The sequence below is a fragment of the Rhipicephalus sanguineus genome, chromosome 11 (genome assembly GCF_013339695.2).
Source record: "Rhipicephalus sanguineus isolate Rsan-2018 chromosome 11, BIME_Rsan_1.4, whole genome shotgun sequence".
Taxonomy (NCBI): Eukaryota; Metazoa; Arthropoda; class Arachnida; order Ixodida; family Ixodidae; genus Rhipicephalus; species Rhipicephalus sanguineus.
The window spans coordinates 36,180,613-36,204,627 of NC_051186.1; the positions used below are offsets into that span (position 1 = coordinate 36,180,613).

Genomic DNA, 24,015 nt, shown 5'->3' on the forward strand with positions numbered 1-24,015 from the left:
ATTGTATGTTGTCTCCATGGCACAATTGGGCGACAGTGAATACTTACCTACAATACAGACTTAACCCTTTTTATTATTCCATATGCTTAGCAAAGACTAAACCTGTTAAACCATCAGTCCTTGCTCCAGCTACGTATATGGAGGAGTTTTGTTCCTAGTGATTCACTCGTCATGGATTCTTGAAGCCATTTGTTCAGCAGAACTCAATATGTAAATATAAGCAATGCAACTGCGATTAACGTGAATACCCCATACCTGGGGCATTTGATGTCTCTTCCTGAAGAAATTTCTGCAACTCCAGAAAGTAAGGGTTCCATTTGACTTCCCCTGGACAAAACGTACTATTCCTCGATAGTTCACTACAAACTTGATGAGGCTACCATCCTTGTGGTAGCGTTCAAAGCACGGCACTGCGCCAACGCGAGGCGCACATTTCGCTGTTTAGTGTGCACACTCTCGTTCAATAAAAGCGCCAATCACGGAACACGGGTCGTCATAAGCAAAAAAGTGACATTTGCTCATGACGAGCTCAGGTCATCATAAGCGCTTAAGGGGTTAAACAGCTGCAGAAGCAACAAAAAATGGCTTTGTCACACAAAAATCATTTATTAAAAGCACATTGCACTTAAACAAGACCAATACTATTGCTCTTCTGATTACCTGCACCGTTTCATATTTTACGTGCGAATAATACAGCTGTGCTGAATTGCCTCCCTCTACCTTCTCTGTGCAGATGTCCCCACAGACTGGTCCGATCATGCCCTCTGGTGGCCCGAACAGAACACGTGGCTCACGAGGACCAAGTCCACGCTCGACCAGTGCGGTGTCATGGCCGACGCCCTGCTCCACTTCACGCCCATGCACAAGACGTTGCGCATCCAGTTTCCCGACCTACGCATCATGGACGTCCGAACGGATTTCTCGGTCAAGACCTTCTCAGCCGTTGTCAAAGTCTGCAAAGAGTTAGGTGGGTGTCCCTTTGCGATGGCCGTTGTGAGGTAGAACCATTGTAAGGCAACTGTATATCTTGTCAACGACCAATCTATTGGTGACATATAGAAATATGTCATCACGACTTCATCTGAAATAGTTCACCACTCAAACTACACTCAAACCTCATTATAACAAAGTCACATCTGCCACGAAAATAACTTCGTTATATCCGAAAATTCGTTATAAACGATTATTTTTAACACTGTGTCTATGACAAGACTATTCTTCATTTACTTCATTATAACCGATAATTCGTTATATCCGCATTCGTTATATCGAGGTTTCAGTGTAGTAACAACGGCCTTAACAGGATTAATGGCAATGTAGTCACATATTCAAGATTCAGTGATGGCCTTTTTCCTTGAATGTTCTATGAACAAAGTTCCCATTTAGGCACAAAAACCTAAGTTTAGTTGTCTGTTAGTCACTGACAAGATTTACGATTGCTTTACAATTAGTCTCATTTAGGGCCAGCTTACTGAAGCATGTTCATCAGAAATTCTAGCAGAGGCCTGTTAGGACAACCTCTACAGAAGGGATGATAGGTGAAGAAACAATGTGCAGGTTAAATTCAAGATTTATTCATGGTTAGCTACTGGAAATTTTCATGCCTCAGAGACATGGGCATGTAAATTGTTGTGCTGTGATTTAAAGGCACGTTTGCATCTTGTTGCTACCAATCATGTTGCAAAGAAGGAAAGCTGTTATATGAAGTATGGAGCTTGCAAGATGGTACATGGTACCATCTTACATGGTACTAGAATACCCTTGGTTGCCTGGGTTTTCATCAGTTTTAAGCTCTTGCTCATGTTTGTACTATTAACCCATATATGCCCAGTGTCCTACATATAGGACGCTTCTTCGATGCACTCTAACATCACTATTTCTTTAGCTGATGGCTAGCGCCACCTGCAGCACATCAAGGAGGCCTCATTCTCAACGTGTGCAAGCCTAGACATTGCTTGCTTTTCATGCTGCCACGTGCCGACTACTTTCTCCGGGCAAACACGTGCTCTGTGTGAAAGACGTCATGGAGAGGAAGAAGTGCACGTGAAATGCCGACCGCTTTCTCCAGGCAAACGCGTGCTTTGTATGAAAGACGTCATGGAGAGGAAGAAGTGCAATGTCGGTGTGCACGTGAAATGTTTCAAGGCTTACCACACCCTTACATTGCACCCGTAGTATGCCCAGTGCCCTATATATATAGGATGGCTTGAACAACAGTGTTGCGTTTACCTGGCAGTAAACAAAGAACTCGTGCTTTCTTTTGAGGGTAGAAGTACACTTTTTGTGAAAAAAAAATATTTGTTTTGTCATTTTTTCTGAGTTTGGGCATGTATGGGTTAAAGTCCTTGTTACATAGCAGAAATGGGCTGACGAACAGTCATTGCCATTATATAGTCAACAGCACAATTTTTAAAACGTCATTTCTTAATGCTAAAGCATTAGAAGCCTGATCATAAGTGAAAAGCATAGGAAAAGCAAGTGCGAGCTGTCCATCCGTGATAGCACTGCCCTGTAGTGTAAAAATAATATGAGAAACAAAATTACAATGAACCAACGAAAAGATAATACACAATGAAAAACAAAAAACGAAATTTAAAAAGTTTCGTCAAACTGTCACAGCATACTAACGTGAACAGAGTCCTTTTATTAACCTAACTGTGTGTTGCATTCACGTGTTATTCAGGCATCCGGCACCCCGAGGAGCTGTCCTTCTGTCGACCGTTGGTGAACGAACACCTCAAGCGCAACTATCGCGCCATCGGCTGCAGCCCACGCCAGCGCCCCAAGGAGGGCACCGACAGCATCCAGTTCAACCGCTCAAAGGCCAATGACAGCAACGGCACACTCGACGGGGCTCTTGGATCGCCCCACAACTCGGTCAGACACTTTGCACTGCTACTTCAGCTGAAGTTCAGTTCCTCGTAGGAGTTGGATTTTCCTAAATCTTATCCGAACTTATAAAAGGCCATGATAATTGAGGTTGTGGTATTGAGGACAGACATACTAAAGTAGCATAGAATGTGGTCATGGCTATAAAGGCCAGGCAGCCAGCCAGGTCAAGGTGGGTAGGTGTAGCTAATGAAATAACAAGACGTTTGGGTATTACGTGTGAAAACCTCGATATGATTACGAGGCATGCCATAGTCGAGGGATCCAAAAATTTGGACCATCTGGTGGGCTTTAATGTGCACTGACATAGCACAGCACACGGGCCCCTGGCATTTTGCTTCCATCAAAATGAGACAGCCGTGGCCGGGGCCAAACCCGTGACTTTCTGGTCAGCAACCAAGCACCATAATCACTGTACCACTGAGGCGGACCGTAGCTAATGAAATGTTCATGCATTTAAATGACTTGTTAATGCTGCCAGACAGACAGATCATAGTGGGTATGGCAGCCAATGATTTGTTTAAAGGAGTCCCGACACAAAAATTTTCGCCCCGCGTTTTTTTGCTGCAATGTGTTGCTGGGGGCCTGTTAGTCATAACACGGCACATCGCTTGCTGCGGCGCGCGACAGATAATTAATTACAAGCTCCTCATTACCGACACAGCCTCAGTTTCGGTTTGACAGAGCTCCAAAAACGACAAGCCGCCGGGTGCAACTATCACCCCCTAGCGAGTGAAACGCTCGGTCATGTGAGCACACAGAACAGTGACGCATTTCCGCGCGGTCTGTCGTTGTCGGGCTCATCGTCGTCTGATGGCGACGATTTTCTTGCGGCGGGGATGGAAGGAATTTTTGACGTGGCGAATCACTTCCGGTTTGACCCGCTGGCGAGGAGCAATTCGTCGGGAAGCGCGTCAAAACAGAAATGGCGGCTACGACGTCATCATAACTTGTACCGGCTGCAACGGTTACGTAGGGGAAGTAGGGGGGTCACCTCGGGTCACCTCCGAGGGTGTCAATGCACCAGGTACGGCCTGACAGCAACGGCACACTCGACGGGGCTCTGCTGGATCGTGCTCGCGAACTTCAAAATTCATATAAAATACCTTCCAAGCTTTATTCGCTGTCGATATTTCGCAGATGGTACACACACGTACACGGGAATCGATCGAGCAGGCTATCTCGGCCGCGAAATTTTGTGTCAGTACCCCTTTAAGATTTTTGTTAATGCTGTCAGACAGATGGATAAAATCAGGTTAGGGTGGCGTGGTCGTGGCATCCAGGCAAGACGGCCAGCCAGGCCAAAAGAACAGGCGTAGCTAAGGAAATGCTCACTCATTCGAAGGACTTGCGAGCGTCGCCTGTGCCGTGTCCATTGGTCTTTCCTTGGTGCACAGTTGCTCATGCACATATCTCTGTCCACAGTCGGTGACGCACTGGAACACGTCCAGCTTCAACAACGGGATCCCGCCAGGCCTAAACGGGAGCTACCTGACTCCCGAGAACAGCTTCAGCTCCCAGTACGAACTGCCCCTGGCCCAGAGCCCCAACAAGCCGCCACAGGACATCAAGGCAGCCCTGCTCAGGCCCAAAACTCTCGTCGAGAGGGCACGCCTCAATGCGGGGTGAGTCACGCAGTTTGCGTTGTCACAGACCCGCATATCAGTGCTTGCCACTCCTTTGATGCACATGTTACTTGCTCTTATACTACACAACTTTTACTTCCCCTGAACGATCAAGTATGGTCACGTTTCCCACAGGCCAGCACAACCAAAAGGACACCGGTCCAAAGGCCTCACTAAATCACTCAGTCGGTAGCAGCGATAGGCAGTGTGTACAAAGGGTAGGGTTAGGTTAGGTTAGCAAGCTTATGACACGTGCTTACTGGGAATTTTATGTGTAAGAGGAACAATTGCAAGCCTTTACAATCATGAAAGAAGTCCCACAAATTACCCAGTCTTTTGCCCACGAAAACTCGGAATTTAATTAAAAGGGAGACATTGTGTGCACTAATACCTTAGTGCGTGTTTTGTTCCTTTCATGTTCCAACGATTGGAACCAGAAATGGAAAGAAACTTACGAACTCGTGTCGACTCAGCACTAAGTGACGGAAACAGACTATTTCATGTAAAAGAAAGAAAAAAGAAAAATGTTAGAACCAAGAATATACCTTATGGTGCTGTGCTCACTTGCAATTTCTGTTGCCACCTCGAAGAGCAATGCATCGCCATTTCCGTCTTACCTTTTCTACTTCTGACAAACCTTTTGCTGCACCATTAGTAGACTTTACGTAATGCAGTTCCACTTCGTTGCTTCCTTTATGCTGGTTACCGTACAAAACGTTCTCATCTTCATTTCAAGAACCAAACGTTCTGCTCCAAGAAGTAGAACCAGTGCTGAGCTTCGGCTGAACTTGTTCGAGCGAGCAAACAGGCCGGGCATGAACGATGTGCCCAATGACCCCAATGCTTTTCTTTCTCCATCCTCAAAGCACCTTTCCAGCTTCATTGTGTTTTTCTTTTCATTTTTATCCCACAAAAGCAAACAAGGGTACGTCCTCCCCAAGGAAGTGAGTGCCAGCTTTTAAAGCTGTCTTCTGTCATTCTTCCCAACTGACTTATGTGCTGCAAATAACGCAAATGACAGCAGCGATGATGGCAGCATGCGGCGTTTGTGCACTCGCACTTCCGACTCTTCGACGGAGGGTGTTGGCACACTGGGCCAGGGACCACGGGTGGAGGGGTTTAAAGATGTAAGATGCAAAAACGAGCAAACAAACGAAAACTCTTTGCCTGCCAACACACAAGCATGACCCCTTCCCCTGGAATTGGATCGAGGCCAGCTGGCATGGTTGGCGTGAAAGCAAAGAACAGCACGGGAGCAACCGTTAAAAAAAAACTAAGTAAAAAAACACCCCGCAACGAACGAGCTTTGGGCAGGTCTGCTGTCTTGGCACCTTTTCTTTTTGCTCCACTTTTCCTGCGTCTACGGTGTCGTGGCAAAGATTTAAACGCAACGTTTAGTTAGCTAATGAGTTTGACCTGTTGGAAACACAGTGGCTTTCGCACATAACTGGCCAGAAAGGGCCAAGGCTTAACAGAAAAATGATGTCTTTGCGCCCCTTTGTGACAAAGAGCAAGGTTTGTGCCCTCTTGTGGCAGGCCTGCAAGATGAGCAGTGCCTAACTAAGCTGGTCAAGGTGACGTGCATACAGATATTTCACGGATCAAGTCAACAGACTTAACTCCTTGGCTCTGTCTCTAGAACTGCCTCGTTCATTTTTCAAATGTTGGCATTGCCTGTACTGCAGTGCAAATGAACAAGTGTGCCGTGCTTTATATCAGTACTGGTCAAACTAACTATGAGTATGAGCATTTGTGGAAACCTGTCTAACCAGGAGGAGACGTTGCAAGCGGTTGAATGTTGGACACTGACCACAAAACAAGAATCATTTCGACTCCTGCACGGGAGCCTTGTTGTCAGTGAGGACAAATGAAGGAAGTTCCGACTGGGCTGAGCGATATTTGATACTGACCATAGGCCTCCTGACCTCCCTTTTAAGTCAATGTATGGGGTAGACTTTGCGCCCCCGCACTCTTAGGTGACTAGCCCCCACCCCCGTGCACACACCTGTGATACTTACCACGCCATCACAGGAAGATTGTTGAGAACTCCCCTTAATAAATTGGTTAGCCATGGTCATTCAAAGTTCACTGCTAATGTTTTCTCTCTATCTTATGTTTCCGTGTCATCATTGCTTGTTGATGCTTGCTGCTGTCAGATATCGTCAGTGAAAAAAATTTTGTAGCTATTGAGAAGGCATTGTCACGTCTTCCATGACCAGGACTCTGGGAGATGACACCCCTCGCTTTTGATGTGCAGGTGGCTGGACTCATCGCTGTCGCTCATGGAGCAGGACGTACGGGAGTTTGACCTGCTGCAGCTGCGGTACAAGTTCTACTCGTTCTACGACCTGAACCCTCGCAAGGACGCCGTGCGCATCAACCAGATCTACGAGCAGGCACGCTGGGCTCTGCTAACTGAGGAGATAGACTGCACTGAAGAGGAGATGATGCTCTTTGCTGCACTCCAGGTGGGTGGTGGCAGTTAGCTGGTCTTCCTTTTGTGTCGGAACGGTACTTGTGGATTGAAATGCGAAAGTTTAGGGCTAAGTAATGCACCTACTTTCATTTCCACTGTCTACAGTTTGTGTCATGTCGGTGAAATTTGGCTTGAGCACTTATGTCAAAACCAACATTACCTTTAGCGACCAGATTTTCAGAGACATGACGCAGTTAGCACAAGCAATTGTTCATAACAGTCTTTATACTTAAAAAAAAAAAAAAAGGATGTCTTGTTTCATTTCGCAAGTACTGTACACATGACTGGCACAATCTTGCCTCTGGGGTAAAGCAGTAACAGAGATACAAAGGTAGTAAGAGTGTTGCATGAAGTAAAGCTTGTTTCTGTATGGGCACTCGGACATCTTCACAGCACCACAAGGTCACTAGATTGAATTGTGGGTGCAGTTTTAGTACTTACAGATCAAATGCAAAGACTAGTGTAATACAGAACTTTGGCTGCATGTTACAGAAGCCGTAATAGTCAGCATTATGTCTGGTACAGCCTGTGTTATGTTGCACAACCCTACAACCCCATTGTTCAAACAGAATAATCAGCAGTTACCGTATTTTCTCGCATATAACCCACACCCTTAACTTTAACTACAAGAAGAAAAAGAAATGCATATAACCCCTGCATATATCCCGCACCCCCACTTTTTAAGCACATTTTTTTTTTGTGCGGGTTATATGCGAGGAAATACGGTAACTTAGCTGTGTACTCGACAAGCAAACAAATGGAGGCGTGGTGCCTGACATGGGTGGCATTGTTTCGCGTGCACGCAGCTCCAAGTGAATCTGCAGGCCAACAGCAGCCAGCCAGACTTCTCGCAAGGCGAAGACGACATTGACGCTGCCCTGACCGACCTCCAGGTCACCCTGGAGGGCAGCGCCATCACGAGCGAGACCTCAAACATCACCCAAGTGCCCGAGCTGCACAGCTATCTGCGCTTCCTCAGGTGAGTCACGCATTCCCTGTGGCCAGACCACATTGAATGGCCTTGCATAGTCTGTGAACAGACACTGGCTCTTATTTTCACTTTCTATGTGATAACCAACTGCATCATTTTGAAGGGCCTCTAAATAACCTTCGGAAGTACAAAGAACGAGCATGTTATCCTCTCCTGGCGTTTCCAGTCTTCTCAGCACAATTCGTGATGCCAGCAGTCTGTTCACGTGACGTCGTGAGGAAATAAACTCTGTATTGCTTCATATATGAGGGATGTCGGTTGTGGATTGTCTCCTACCCTGCTTTGTCATGCAGTCGCACTCCCGTTCCGCCTTGTCTGGCATGACTGTCGTGTGCGATCAACTGATCTCACTTCCTTTTGTGGGTTTGCCACTGCGCAAGTGGAGATACTAACAGTGTGTAGCCTAAAAGCACGAAATCCTGATAGGCTTAGTGCTGACATCATCCACGCGTTTTATGAAGATATTAAGTGGCGAGGAGGAGATAGCACCAGTAGGAAAGGCGAGAAAGAAGCCACTCTCTTGTTTTTCAACTTGGGGTGATTTAGGGGCCCTTTAATATGAAAGTTTGATGCCAGGCTTTACCAAGAATTCACCGACATAATGCATTCCTTGAGCATTAGTATGTGCATACACACAAACCACATTAAAACACATGAAGGATGTCTAGTGCTGTTCTTTGTTTCTTGATGTGTGTGTATTAAAAAATTACATGGATTTCACTATGTATTTTGAATAGAGTTTCATTGTCTGAGCCATCCCTGGTCTTTTCCACCAATCTAATACAGATGTTACTGCTTAAAAGCATCAGTTTGTGCTATTTTGTTTGAAAGAGGGAGCGCTCTAAGTGGGTCTTTATACACACATTTTGCTTGTAGCTGCCTTAGAAGAGCATTTTCGTCGTCATGCAAATTGAAACTAGAACTGCGACTCCTATGCTGTGCAGGCCCAAGCGATTCACGTTGAAGGGCTTCAAGCGCATGTTCTTCATCTTCAAGGAGACGCGCATGTGCATCTACAAGTCGAGAGAAGAATACGAAGGCGGCGGAAGCCCCTCGTACGTCATCAACCTCAAAGGTGGGCCACGTTTGACCTTGTCCTCTCACCTGCCCTCGACACATGGCCACTTTCTTTGTCACATATGGCGCGAACTTTAATATGCACCGAATAGTCAACATCGTTGTGATGAGCATTCATTCATGTCTGCAACAAAAAATAATCGAGGCACAGGCCTTTATCTGCTGCTTTCTTCAGTGGACTACTACAGTTCTGTGTGCTTAACGTGCTGCAACTCTCTCGACACTGTTCCAATTGTAAATTAGATGGCTGCACAATTTTTTATACAGACTGGCCGCAGATGTGAAAGCATCATATTTGGGCACTGAACTCGTTTTCGATGCCTCACCTTCCAATGTTAGAATTACAATTTTTCCGAGGACACAATCAAATGAATCTAACAGACAATAAGGCCAGGGAACATTAATTGTTGTCTTTAACTGTAGTGTAGAGTAATAATGATGTAAATTGAAATAAGTTAAAGTGGACAAAAAGTCACCCTTTCTGTCGGTGGGATTAAACCTGCAACCTTCGAATTATGCGTCAGTATGTGCCAGTAAGAAGTGTCTACAGTTGTGGGGAAAATGATGGAATTTATCAGAATAGCAGCGTGAGCTCAAGAATATTGATAGGCGTGCATGAAAAAGGGTTTTGTATAATGTATAGCTGCTTTGAGTGAGCCAGTTCATACAGCTCTTTGTATTGTTTCACACAGGTTCAGAAGTCACGCCCGATGTGTACCTCGCCGAAGGCAAGTATGGGATTCGTCTTGAAGTGCCCGGCCCCGAAGGAATGACCGAGTACTGGCTCCGCTGCGAAACGGTAGGCACCAAGCAGCTCAGCCTTACTATCAACACGAATGTTGAAACTTCCCAAACCCATAGACAAACTCTAAACCTTAACAGAGTTGCTTGTGGCCGCTGGAGTGGCCTAGTGATTAAGACGCTTGGCTGCTGACCCGAAAGATGCGGGTTCAATCCCAGCCCCAGCAGCCACATTTCAAAGGAGGCGAAATGCTAGAGGCCCGTGTACTGTGCAGTGTCAGTGCACATTAAAGAACCCCAGGTGGTCGAAATTATCTGGAGCCATCCTCTACTGCGCCTCTCGTAGCCTCAGTCGCTTTGGGACGTTCAAACCCTACAAACCAACCAACCAACCAACCAGAGTTGTCTGTCTCTGCTAAGCGCTAGATGTCATTTTTTACAAATACCCACTGTGCACATGTTTTACTTGCATTTCTCAGGGTCTTACGAAACTGAGACATTTATTACGACGTGCTTCACTCTTATGTTACGATCGATTCCTGTGAAAGAGGGTTTAACAATATTTTACAGCGCGAGCTGCTATGAGCTCACGACAACAGTCCATTTTTAGTGGCATAGTTGACCGTCGCCGCTATCGCACACATTGAGGAAACAAATAGCAGGGTTCGAGGCGGATTCCAGTCGAGGCTTTCTGCACGGCAAGCAAGAGTTCTACCACAGAGCTGCGCCAGTGCTTGAATCTTTTTCAGAAAATGACCCTGTACCAGCGTCATGTATGACGAGGAAACGCGTTAACTGATGCAATATTGTGGCAAAAGAGTGGAATCGCACCAGGCTTCACACCTTGTGAATTGTGTAACGAGTAGGTGGTTTAAAGCTTCCCACCCATTAAACAGGGCTTAGCAATAATTCTTCATTGTCCTCATCATCATCCACCACAGCAACAATAATGTACAGCTATGCAGCTGTGCATATTGCCTTAGGAACGCGTGGGTGCTTTGCTACTTTGTAAAATGGGATGATTTATTGCCTAGTGGGTACCTCGCAACTAGTTGTACTTGCAGCCATCCTGAGAGAGTTTACAGCGGGGTCTATGAAGGCCGCTCTGCCAGCTTACGTTGCGACTGCACTGCGTGTTCCGCGCAGCCCATGCTTTCTTTTTTTTTTACGCAAGTGTCACTTCCTCTGTAAACCGTGTGTTGATCACGTGCCTTTTACAGGAGGACCAGTACGCCCAGTGGATGGCCGGCTGCCGACTGGCGGCCAAGGGCAAGACCATGGCGGACGCCTCGTACGAGGCCGAGGTGCACTCCATCCAGGAGTTCCTGCAGCTGCAGAGGCCCGCACCTGCCCCGGCACTGCTGCCGTCTCAGCTTGACATTGACGTTGAGGACTTTGTCGCGCCCCGCTTCATTAAGAAACTCAAGAGCAAACAGGTGGGCATCATCATGGCTTCGTTAGAGGGTGTTCGCGCTATCTGCTGAACTTTACCGGGAATGTAGTAATGTGCTAGAAACAGGTCAGAGAAGAAGGCATGAGCAAAATGACATATTGTACCGACTAAGAAAATGTATGACTGTGTTGCGAGTCAGTGCAACATATCGCAACCTTATATAACTTCATGCTGCCAGCTTTAAGATATGGGCTGAAACTTGTAGGGTAACAAAGAAGCTTGAGAAAATGTTATTAAGGACTACACAGCGTGAATCAGAACAGAAAATGACAGGCACAATGTTAACAAATCAGAAGACCACAGAATGGGTCAGGGGACCAACGGCTAGGGGATATTCTAGAGATAAGAATATTGATAAACGTTTGGGGTAAGAGGTCATGAGCTCGATGGGTGGGTCCCCAAGTCCAGGGCTCCACTGGCTACCGCCGCCTGCCTCACGTGACTTGACGTGATAAAGCATAGAACAAACATAGCAACAGAATGGTTACGATGAGATGGGAGACGCAGCTGAAGATGGTAGCAAGTTAGATGGAGTAACGAAGTTAACAAGTCCGCAGGGATAAAATGGAGTCTGCTTGCACAAGACAGGGAAAATTGGGGATCATTCGGGGAGGCCTTCATTCTGCCATGGACATGAGATGGGTTGATGATCCCGATAAGGATTCTTTAATTTACACCATTATCCATGAGATGAATGCTGCCGTAGTTCTTTTAAATCTTGTGAAGTGTCATAGCAGATTGCTGTTGTTGCATGCAGGCAATTGTTCAAAGGATTGTCGAAGCGCATGGGAACGTCAAGGACCTCAGCCTCGTAGATGCCAAGATGAACTTCATCAAGGCCTGGCAGGCGCTGCCCGAATTTGGCATCTCGCTCTTCGTCGTGCGCTTCAGCGGCAGCAAGAAAGAGGCAAGTCTTTTGTGGTCACCTATTTGGCTTTGCCGACCCCTTATAAGAAGCTGCACAGTAAAGAATGCTGTCATGGAAAGCTTAAACTTAAACACTAATTCTAAGCACATGCGGTTTGGACACTGAAGAGAAAAACCATTTTAACAGCAGAGCTGTTTAGACCTTTTGTTAGGCCATGTGTCGCGGACAGAAAGAAAACTATGCCTGGCTATGACGTCACCTCGCGAGGCCATGTTAAGCTTAGTCAAAACTAGTTAAGCCTCGTTGCGCCAAGTTAAGCATAGTTGAGCTTAATTATGCCAAGTTTAATTAAGTCGGTCCTAATTAATATCAGTGAAATTTAAGTTCAATTAAGCCTAACTTAAGCATAATTAAGCCACTCCTAGTTAAGCTATGCTTAATTGAGCTAAGTATAATTACAACAAATTGAGCCTAATTAAGCTTAATATAGCTCAATCTAATTAGGCCTAATTATGCTAAGACTAGCATAGAGAGACAAAGGAAGCATAGCATAGCCGTGTATAGTGTAGTATAACTATAGAGTGGGAAAGGGAAGTGAGGGGACGAGGAGGACAAGGCCACCAGCTGCGCTGTTTCCAGTCTTTTCACCACTAGTGCCACGGCCGCTACATAAAAAAAAACAGGTGCGGCCTGCTGCGTGGCGCCGAAACGGCGTCCGGATCCTAGTTCTCCTTGCGCCCGCTCTGGCGCCACCACAACGGTCCGGCTGTTCACGGAGAAGCGCTTCGACAGCCGCGTTTGTACGCCCGACACTTACTCCAATCAGGCCGTAGATAAGGCGTTTTATAGTTGCACATTACAGGTCGAGTAGTGAAGTCGTTATTAGAACAGCCGATTACCCCACATATAGGAACAGTTTGCCCTGGAGTACCAATGTTTTGTAGAGTGGGCCTCAATACTCTCCATGAATGCTGCCCGTTTGACTCAACTGAAATGAAGAGTGTCACTCAGTCACTGATCCCGTTAATGGACAGGCAGTCGCCGGGAAAGTTCCAAGGGCTGACTTATCGGCCCACCGAAACACACCACGAAAGCACACACAATTTAAATGTAGGTCCTTTTAGTGCGCCAACTAAGGCCGGTTGTGGTCCAAAGCAAGAGTTAGAGCCAAGAGTTGACAACACAAACAAAATATATTCTGAGTTAAGGCAGTACAAGCACCACGCAAACATCCACACTCGGCAGGTATCAATTACAACGCACAACATCACATAGATGGTGTTTAAAACAACGGGAACAAACTTACCGTGCTACAAATGCACTCTCATCCATCAAAAACTATCCAAGAACACTTAAAGGCCTTGAATATTCACCAAACGTGTGCAGCCCACAATTCTTTGAACGTTTCTCGTATATTTCTCTTCCATGAAACACTCAAACAATATCCGGCTCCGGTCACCGTCATTCGGCGACACTCTTCTAAACAGTGCTCCCACGGTGTCATCACTCGATTATCCAAGATCAACTGATCGCACTACACGAATCACACGAACAACATAATTTCTTCGCCGACTTCACCCTACCGTCCTACCCTCCGTCGTCTCTCGTTTGGATCACTCCAAGTGACTGTTCGCCTCGTAGCACGTAGCGCAGCGACAGCTAGGGGAAAGGGATTCGTCTCGCCGGTTCGCCTGCGGAATCGGTCGGTTTCACTTTGATTTCTTGAATTCTCCCGATCTGCGTGGCTGTTAGGCTGTCGCAACCGCGACGGCGTTCTCGGTGGAGAGGGTAGGGGTTCGCCCCGGGCGCCTTTTGATGCTTGTCTTCTTTTTTTCGTTGCACGCACCCGTTGGGGGTAGCAGTCAGCGCAGTGGCATGATACTGTAGTCAGGATGCGGCGGCGCGCGGCTGTTTTAGCGCTCGTTTGAGGCAGAAAGAAGTGCTCTTTTACGAATATTACGCTTCCCGACACTGTAGATCGCACGGGAATACGTGGTACTTCACAGTAGCGTCTTTTTACACGTTCGAGTTGCACAGCGGCACACAACAGGTTCGCGTCATTCATCCGCTAAAAAAACGTCTGCCACACACACGCACACCAAAAAACCGTACTCATGCGCAGGAAACATGAGGCAAGCTGCTCACACGTGCGGTCACACACAAGAAAGGCACGAGAAAGCACACGGACACGCATAAATACTGAGGCGACCACATAGTAACACGGACCAGCGTCTGCCTTGCGGACCGCGCTTGTGGCGCCCTCACCCAAAACAGCTGCCGCTCAGCCGACCCGCGCTCGCCCATTGACGGCGACGCGACGCAGCAGGCCGCACCTGTTTTTTTATGTAGCGGCCGTGCTAGTGCATAGCTGACCCATTTTTCTTTCTTTTACTATTAAATTGCCCTTCCACAGTATACCAAAAGCACCACTCTAGCCACGAGAAGATGCTTGGTAAGCAGGAAAATGTGCAAGAAAATGCAGGTGGGAACAAGTGGCTTGAGATTTCCTCACCAGCGTCATATTTTTACAGTGTACGATAGGGCCTATACAATTATTTTTGAGTGGAAGATGAATTGCATTGCGTTCCAATGGAGCCAGAGACTTGACATTCGACATTTCAAGAGCTCCTCTTGAGCCACTGTAGAAAAAGTACTTGAAATCCATGATGTCACACCGACATACCATCATTGGGGTTTCACGTGAATTTGTAAAAACGGAGCTTTGAACTTCGATTTCACTCCTAATAACAAACCTATGATTGCAAATTAATTTATCAATGAAAACTGATCAATGAAGCTTCACTTCAGTGTCCCTCTTGACTTGGTACCATCTAACGGTTCCACTGCGGTGCCTCCTCGCAGGAACTGCTGGGCGTGGCCTTCAACCGGCTGATGCGCATGGAGCTGTCGACGGGCGACCACATCAAGACGTGGCGCTTCAACACCATGATGGCCTGGAACGTCAACTGGGAGGTGAAGCAGATGAATGTCCAGTTCGAGGAAGACCAGCGCGTCGCCTTCTCCTGCCTCAGTGCCTGACTGCAAGACGGTGCACGAGTTCATCGGCGGATACATCTTCCTCAGCATGCGCTCCAAAGACCAGAACCAGACGCTCAACGAAGAGCTCTTCCACAAGCTCACTGGAGGATGGGTCTGAGCATTCCGAGATGGCGTGCCACAACCCTGATGGTGTACTGATGCACTACTTCTCAACTTTTTTTTTTTTTCCTTAGAGGAAGGTCTGGGTCCTCAATACAACAGAAAACAACACTGCCAAGCCTCAGGGCACCCTGAACAATTTTTTATAACAGCCCCCTCTACAGCCAATTTGTTCCGTTCCCAGAAGTTGTACTGTATCGTGACTTCATGACCCGGCAGGGGATTGCAAGGGAGTGACACAATGCTGTGTTTTGACGCTCTGTTGTCTGCCACGCTACTAGATCAGTCCTTACGTGGAGCAGCAGCACAAGAGTCACGTGATTGAGGGAGCTGGAGTGAGACCTAAAAAACTGCGACATTCTGCTCACGTGTGGTTATATTCTGGGCCATGATATCGTGGAACAATATAATCCCCAAAACCGTAAGTAAAACTGGCTGTAGGAACACTTTTACATTAAACAATTCAGGGCGCTTTGAGACTTTGTAGTAGCTTTTTGACAGTTTCGAGATTCCGTATTTTCATTTAACAAAAAGAAACTTGAGAAATATTGCATCAGTACTCCTTTACAATGTGCATTCAACGTTGACTTGTGACGGCCTACACAAGACTGGCGTCATCTGCAGCAGATCACTTTCGACGCGAGTCCGAGACGGCGCAAGATTACTCGGCGATTTGCATCAGAGACTTGCACCAGCTGAATTTGTCGTTGTTACAGTCTGTCAGAGTCTGGCGGCACGTTGTACTTGGCAGTTTTTTTTCCTTTTTCTTTTTCTTTTTTTTTTTTTTTTTTTGTGCACGTTTTGTCGAGACACCGAGAAATTGGTGAGCGCTGGTCCAAGTCGGACGGACTTTCTTCATCTGCTCACGGAATGATAGGCCTGGCAAAGAAGATGCCAGCCGTCTCTTTGAAACTGTGCACTAGCAGTTAGTAGTTGTTGGCATACAGTTGGTCGTGAGCCTCCATGAGAGAAAAGACTCATCGTCTTTTCCTCCTTAAAAATGCTCAGCAGCACTTCTATGTTAAAACATTACTACACTTTTTAAGTTTTTAAGTCTGCAGAAGCGCTGCTTTGTCACGTGGCTAGACGTATGAGCTTGAGAGCTGCCTTGTTCTGAGACGCCTTGTAAAGAAACTTCAAGTAATGATCTAGAAGAGGTCAATGTGCCAATGTCGGCGTGTATACAACATACTAGAGGTATAAGGTGGTGTTTGCCCTCACTTGTGACACAAGCCAACTGTCTACCACACAATGCACTGTTGGGCACAGTTTCCTTCGCACTTTTTTCTTTTTCTGCAAGAGCTTAGAACAATGCGCGGCATATCTTGATGAAAAGCAACGTCGAGTGTGCCTACAAGAGCGTGTGGTAAGCTGCGGAAGGGAATTCTTCGTCAAACTACTGCGACGGTTTTAAGACACTGGCTGCCTACGCAGCTGAAGCTTTCATCAACATCACCACATCACGAAATACCCCGACACATTTTTTTTTTCTTTTTCATTTCATAGAACATGTTTTACTTCCCCTTCGCCAACACCTCTGCGTAATGAAATCGCGAATGTCGCGACACTATGATGTAGCGAACTCGTTAACCGTCTGCACATTTGCACTTAATCTAGAGAGGATGACCCAGACTCTTAAGGCACTGTGAGTGTGGCGGGCATGTCGCCACTGATCGGTTGTGATGTCCTCACGTAATGCAGCGGCAGTTTCGTATTGACGAGCGTGCCAAGTTTTTGGCTGAACGGCCTTCCCACTGTACTATAGTGTCACGAGAATTGTTGTTACCAACATAGCGCATTTATGGCAGACGTCTTTGTCGAAAAATTGTACACGCGCCGCATTTCGGAACAGTGCCAGGCAATTTCCCTGAAGATGGTGTTATCTGGCTTTGGCGGATAAAGCCAAGATTGTCGTTTTCTGTAGTTGTGACGCTGATTGCTGTTGAAAGATGACCATTGGACTGCAATGCTAAAAAATAGTTATTGTAAAATTTAGCATTTACAGACAGCTTTTGACCCTCATATTAATTCTCAGGGCAACTGTGTTTTTGTTTTGAATGCATGTAAGCAGTGAAAAATCTTATCGCAAGTTGTATTTCACGATGTAAGCCATTTCTTCTTCCCAAGCCTCCACAATGCAACATGTGCAAAAGATACAAATATTTAAATGCATGGCAAGATGAAATCGAATTATTTGGAAACTAGCCGTTGACCTTTCTCTCGTATTATACATGCATACCCTTTATATATAAATATATATATATACAGTATATATGCACATATTAAAAAGGCTATATTAAGTCTTGTAATTAGTCAGCCATAATAATGATTACAATGAACATGACAAACGCTTGTTGAAGAAGCTTCATTTCAGCACTGGGTTTATTTGAATCTACGTTTACTTTACAAATAACCGTTTTGTTTGAGATGCTCTGCTACGATAGAATAGGCTCTGTATACAACGGTTACCTTACAATGTGTAAATATGAAAACTTTTTTAAGCTCTGCGACGCATCTCCAATGGATATTATGCGTTTCTTCTCGCATCTTCAACAAATTCTGCCTATGCCATCAAGTGCTTTTTTGCGCATTTATGCAAGCTTTGTAAAAACGTTTTTGTCGACATACTTGCTGCTGTAGCCTTTTATGGCTACGGTCACAGTGCAATTATATTTATAGTTGATTAGCGTTTGTGTATCGGGTGCTTCTTTAGCTGCGAGGCGAGAGTAGGCTGGCTACTCGATGAAGATGAGTTACCAGTCGTTTTGCGATCAATTTTTCTCGTTTTTGACACTGATGTTTGTTACACGAGGAGAGTCGTTGAATAACTGCTCGAGCCCAATGACGCTCGGGACTTGTTGATTCGACAGAAACTGCCGTGGTTGTTTTACCCGAAGTGGCACAGTTTTCCAGTAAGAACTGCATTGTTTAGGGAGTGTCGTTTAGAGTCCGGAAATTTTTTCGTGAAGTGCCTTGTGAGTGTTTTACATAATGTTACGGTGTAACCCACTTGAAACTTACTGTCATCTTCCTATTTAAGAGAATAAAGTTTTTTTTTCCCCCATATTACTTTCGCATACATTGTGCTTGACTTTCGCAGCCTTCGCTACGTCTGCGGCCACCTTTAGCAGGCGTCGCAAAGGTTGCAATGCATGTGCTAGCAATGTAGTAGCCTCTGTTATAGCCCCAAAAAATAATCTGACTGTGAAAATAATCTTAAACTGGTAGAACATCGTTTATTTGCGGGAAGAATGCTAAATTTCCCACTGAGAGGCAAAGCCTAGAAGGCTAAAAACGAACCTGATCAACAAGACAGCTTGCATCTGCTGGAACGACACAACATGCATTTCATTTGCTTGATTTTACATGTGATCATATCCACGATCACTTACACATTCAAAACAAACAGATACATTATTCATTTAAAAACAACATGGTGGCAAAAGACAACTCTGTTTTAATGTTGTGCTAAACAGTAAAAAGAAAATAAACTAAACATTAGGGGTGTGCGAATATTCAAAATTTCGAATATTTTTCGAATAGTGTTTGCTATTCGATTTGATTCGCACTGGAATTTTACTATTCGATCTTCCCAAAAACAAATACAGTCAACGTCCAGTTGAAAGTGACCCCTTCAGATTTTCAATATGCTTCACCTCATCACACTCTCGTATTGCGGCAAAGCTGCCTTTCAAGCTCTGCTACGGTCGAACTTTGCCAAGACACAGTCAACGTATGATTGGAAGTGGTCCCTAGATTTTCAATATGCTTCACCTCATCACACCCGGTATTGCAGCAAAGCTGCCTTTCAAGCTCCGTTACGGTCGAACTTTGCCAAGAGACATTCAATGTCCGATTGGAAGTGGTCCCAAGATTTTCAATATGCTTCACCTCATCACACCCCGGTAGTGCGGCAAAGCTGCCTTTCAAGCTCTGCTACGGTCGCAAATGTATTAACTTGGGGGCTCAATGCTGTTTTGGATCTGAAATTTGGGCAGGAAGTCCGAAAAATCGGAAGCCGAAGCTTTTTAGCATCCAAAATTTCAGATGTTCCTATATATCAACGTATATGAGGCAGATTTGGAACTCCGGACTTGAAGGGAGCACACCCTTGTACACAACATCAGTTGGGCTTCCACAGAAGTTGAAAGAGGAGGAGAGGCTGAGGAAATGGCATCTTTGCCTATCACGTGTAAAGTGTAGTCGGCAACACTTTGGTTGCACCTAAATCATGTACATAAATAGAATTCGGCCTCTACATTGCCTCATTCTTGATGAGACAACTATGAAACACCACCCCGCTAGTGCTTCATCAACCTAGCGAAAAGAAACTTTCATGTTGCTATCTAATAACAATATGCTTAAGAATCCTCTCTAACTTTCTTTTCTACAATTTCGCCTCGAAGTATTCGAAAAATATTCTAGAAATATTCGAGAAATATTCGAAAATATTCGATTCCATTCGCACTCACACTTCAATATTCGAATTCGCTTCGCACCCAAAATTTTGCTATTCGCACAGCTCTACTAAACATACATGCTCATTTAAAAGAAAACTGAATGGATCTACCATGAGATTAGTAGAAAGAAGGAATGATTGATGGTGGCGTTTAAATAGCTTAGTTTTCAATGTGAAGTCAATATTCAATTTGTGGAGGTTTCACAGTTGGACATTTTTACACTCGGTAACCTGCTTGTCGTAGTTCATGTGTATTGTCTTTGTTTTCCAGGTAGAACTTTGAAAGCCATATCAGGTACAGTGTATAGGAAGGCATCCTGTAATTCGCGTTCATTAATGCATTGCATCAGCTTAAGGTTGGTTATAAACGAGAAACAACTGGTTTCTAGCCAGTCTTATTTGCAAATTTTTGTAATGTGACAGTTGGGTGTTCTACAGAAAGCGTTCTTTCTGCCATGTGAGAAGTTTGAGCCAATGCGAACACATACATACTATCGCTCATGATAGTACTAATCACTTCAGTTGCTGCCATTCCAGTTTCAGCAATAAAAATACTTTGGATTATGTACAAAATGGTATGCATGACACAAAGCGCAGGATTCAGAAACCACTAAAAAAACTTTTTTCGAAGCTTGAAAAGGAAATAATGTGTTGTTGAGCTTGCAGTTTCTTTTTTTTTAACTTATGCTGTCATGTATGCATAAATTTCTCTGTGTAAAGCTGATATTTCTTCAGTGATCAGTTCCCGTTCACGTGTACAATTATCGGAACAGTGGCAAACAGGTCACAGCAACAAAGCACATAGAAGAACGCATGTTCTTGCCGTCCAATCGATTTTTTTTCTTTTTAGTCTACACATTGACCTTTTTTTTTACCAACAGACATTTCACTGCCGCTCAGCACTTTCACAATGTAACTGAAATACACCGATCTTTTTAAAAAACAGGTGTTATATGAATGAGAATTGATAATTCTTTCTTTTAATGTACACTAGAAATATTGAAGCCTGAATTTAAGTAACTCATGGAAAAGAATGGTAACACACAAAATACATATTTATGTAGGTTGCAATTCATACATACCTGTGCATATAGCAAACATTCATTGTAGGCAGCCTACCACAGCTGTTGTAAATTTCAGCGCTGAGGCTTACTACGACCTCTATACTACTATACCGCTGCAAAATGTTAAATGTTGCAGCGTTATTAGAGTGCAACGGTAGTGCACAAATCTAGCATACCCCCATAAAGTGTTAAACGCTGCAGTGGTAAGTTAAATTTTGATCTTGACAATACTTGAGTTGGCAAGCCTAATTAAAAGCGAAGTTGACTCCACTGTGACTCACTCAATGGCTTGCTTACTAAGTTGTGCTTCCAGGCCGGATGAAGAGCTTGACTTCACCATGCATGACCACCTGTGACAAAGCAAAGAAAATGGCAGGCAAGTGTGTTTTTCATCTATGTACACCATTGACACTACAATGGCCAAAAGAAGGGGAATTTTTTCGAGGGGCGCGTTTCTTTGTTAGACACAACCAAATTAATTGAACAGAAGATTAGGCCAAGGAAAGCATAGAGGACATATAATTGTCTTTAACTGTAATGCAGTAATAACAAACTAAATTGAAATGAGTTACCAAATGAGCTACAACGAAAGGCGCTTCCTCGTCCACTTTTCTGGGTATTTCTGTACTTGTAAACCCTGGGAGTGTTAGCCAGCACTGCTCATAGCCAAGGTAGAGCATCGGACGCCTAATTCCGAGGCTGTGGGTTCGGATCCCACCGAAGGAAAGGGTGGTTTTTCATCCACTTTGACTCGTTTCAATTTACGTCGCTATTACTACACTACAGTTAAAGACGACAATCAACATTCCCTTTGCTTTCCCCGGCCTGTTGGATTCATTCAGTTGCGTCGATACTACGAGTGACATATAAATGTTCTGAATCGGCGCTTTTGTAAAACTCACTCTGTCAGGCCCCGCCTTGCACTGATACGTGCACTCGACAATGGACTTTCGGATGGACTTGACCTCCACGTGTGCACAGACTGGCTCTCCTACAAGAACTGGAACAAGAACATTTGATTCAAGTCTTGAGTTTCAAGTACTGAGCTGCAAAAGAAAGGCAATGGATCGAGGGGCTCGTTCCTTTGATAGACACAACCTAACAAAGCCAACAGACAACAAAGCCATAGAAAGCATGGGGAACATTACTTGCAGCTTCTAACTATAGTGTAGTAATTATGGTATAAATGGAAAGGAATTAATGGAGACAACAAAACAACTTGCAGTCAGCAGAGACCGAACCCACAACCTTCGGATAACGCGACAAATGTGTTATCCGAAAAGCAATGACCACTGGTTGATAGTCACAAAGGTGTGAGGGGAAAAGTATGCAGACACTTTGGATCAAGCAAGATGATAAAAAAAATCCATGCATCTCCGCGAAGTGAATCATGATGAGTGGGCGAAGCTCTTGGTATCGTATGGGTGAGTAACCGTACATTACCCGAGCGTTACCCCATATAATGTAAATTGAGTGACATAAAGTGACATAAAGGGTCGACAACAAAGCTAGGTCCTAAGGTCCATAACGTCTACGTTGAAGTCGCCGACTAGTATAAGGGGTTTGTGCTTGTAGGTGTTTTATACTGTTTTGTCGCAATTATGATTGATATTAGTCTATTGCTAAAACCTGATGTTTCTATTTTACACAGTGCTGTGCCGTGAGCATGGACAATGAACAACAAAGGACAAGCCTCGACCCTAAAGTGCTTCGCCCCTAATACATCATGAAACAGCTCACATTAAAAAACTGGTACTATTCACATTACTTTGCGAACTGACAGTGAAAGCTTCAAGTGCAAGTAAACATAAAGCAAATCAAAATGCGCTACAATTATGAGACTGCCATCTACTCTGGATTATTAAACTCTGCAAAGCTCACTGAATTTTTGTAACGGCACCTCTTTGTAGAAAAGCTTACGGATTGAGCAGGCAGACTTAAATGCAATTTCGTGTTGTGTTTAACTTACGTGGCTTGGGAAACTCGAGCACTTGATGGACGACAACGCAGCCGGGGCCTGGGAGCTTTGTTCCAATAACGGCTGACACCAAGCTGCGACAAAATGAAAATCATGCGTAATCCTTAGTTAGTAGCAGCATGCATGTTTCTTCAATCAGGAGAACTGTATCAGCTTAAGACAGTATTTTCAAGCAATGCTGGAGAAAAAAGCGAGTTCCAAGTGAGATAGATTAGCCTACTTGACTCTTGGTGGTGCCTGGGTGCAAGGAGGCAGATTAGCAGTCACTAGTTCGGAAGGTAGCAGGATGAAATCCCGGTCGCAGTGGCCGCATTTCGATGGCGGCGAAATGCCTATGCACTTAGATTTAGGTACATGTTAAAGAATCTCAGTTGGTTGAATGTTTCCAGAGCCTTCCACTACGGAGTCTCATGATCATATCGTGGTCTTGGGACATAAAACCCCAAAAATTACTTCATCATTAGGTTACAGATCTGTCAAGGAGACCTTGCTCCTGTGGGTAATTAGCCATATAATAAATATAACTGAGCCATTATAGACAACATAACAAGGATATCAGTGTCAATGAGCACAATAAAAAAAAACAATACATTATACGAAGAAACACTGTAATACAAACAAGTGAAATTGTATACTACGCAAACAAAAAACTACTGAAATGCCTCCGATCCTCGAGGCAGTGCAAAACCACGGCAGGGGTGGATCAGTGTTCTTTTTTTTTTTTTTCTTATGTAGCGGCCGTGTCAGTACATTGACTGAGAAGAAAAAGAAGCAAATGGCTTTCGCCATAGAGTCGTCTTAGGAGAATGCATCGGGAATCCCGTGATTTTTCTTTAGTGCACGAAGCTTTACGCACCCGTTGATCAGTGCTCCGTGCACGACGCATGCCGGCAAAATCTTGCTCTGCGCGTAGGCTACGTCCAGGTGGATGGGGTTGCAGTCTCCCGTGAGAGCGGCGAATTCCTCCACATCTGATCGCGTGAATGTTCGCTCCATGCTTGCCGTGTCGCCCACTGAAAGCCACCGCCGACTGACGTTAAAGTGTGGAGCAACGAATACGCTCCTCTTCGCAACAATCCCGCCAACGCGTGCGAAAGCTATTCGCACCATCGCAACAACGACTGAACTCGGTGTATTTTCGCCGCTTTCGATCAGCTGAGCAGCGTTGGCAGCCAACTTGTCAGTAGAGAGATGAGCAGAAACCGTGGCTAGAAGCTATAACCACTATAGCTGCT

The 24,015-nt window shown here is 45.0% G+C and overlaps 2 protein-coding genes across 3 annotated transcripts in view; one reads left to right on the forward strand and one right to left on the reverse strand.

Moving 5' to 3' along the window:
* LOC119374629 (unc-112-related protein-like) overlaps positions 1-18,341 on the forward strand; it is a 36,809-nt gene extending 18,468 nt beyond the window's left edge. Inside the window, 11 exon segments of the mRNA XM_037644790.2 lie at positions 734-967; positions 2,684-2,877; positions 4,315-4,514; positions 6,772-6,982; positions 7,797-7,969; positions 8,926-9,056; positions 9,751-9,857; positions 11,020-11,235; positions 12,010-12,159; positions 14,983-15,156; positions 15,158-18,341. Coding sequence (XP_037500718.1) covers positions 734-967; positions 2,684-2,877; positions 4,315-4,514; positions 6,772-6,982; positions 7,797-7,969; positions 8,926-9,056; positions 9,751-9,857; positions 11,020-11,235; positions 12,010-12,159; positions 14,983-15,156; positions 15,158-15,277 — 1,910 coding nt within the window. The 3' untranslated portion in view covers positions 15,278-18,341.
* LOC119374632 (hydroxyacyl-thioester dehydratase type 2, mitochondrial) lies at positions 765-23,942 on the reverse strand. Of its 2 annotated transcripts, none has more exons than XM_037644794.2 (5): positions 23,637-23,942; positions 22,772-22,854; positions 21,705-21,802; positions 21,084-21,152; positions 765-891 (listed from the first exon to the last, which is right to left on the reverse strand). In XM_037644794.2, the coding sequence occupies exons 1-4, from the start codon at positions 23,888-23,890 to the stop codon at positions 21,099-21,101; spliced, it is 489 nt and encodes a 162-aa protein (XP_037500722.1). In that variant the 5' UTR covers positions 23,891-23,942; the 3' UTR covers positions 765-891; positions 21,084-21,098. The 2 variants fall into 2 exon arrangements, with proteins under 2 accessions (XP_037500722.1, XP_037500724.1); XM_037644796.2 differs by lacking the exon at positions 765-891 and adding an exon at positions 17,886-18,602.
* Positions 23,943-24,015: the final 73 nt, after the last annotated feature.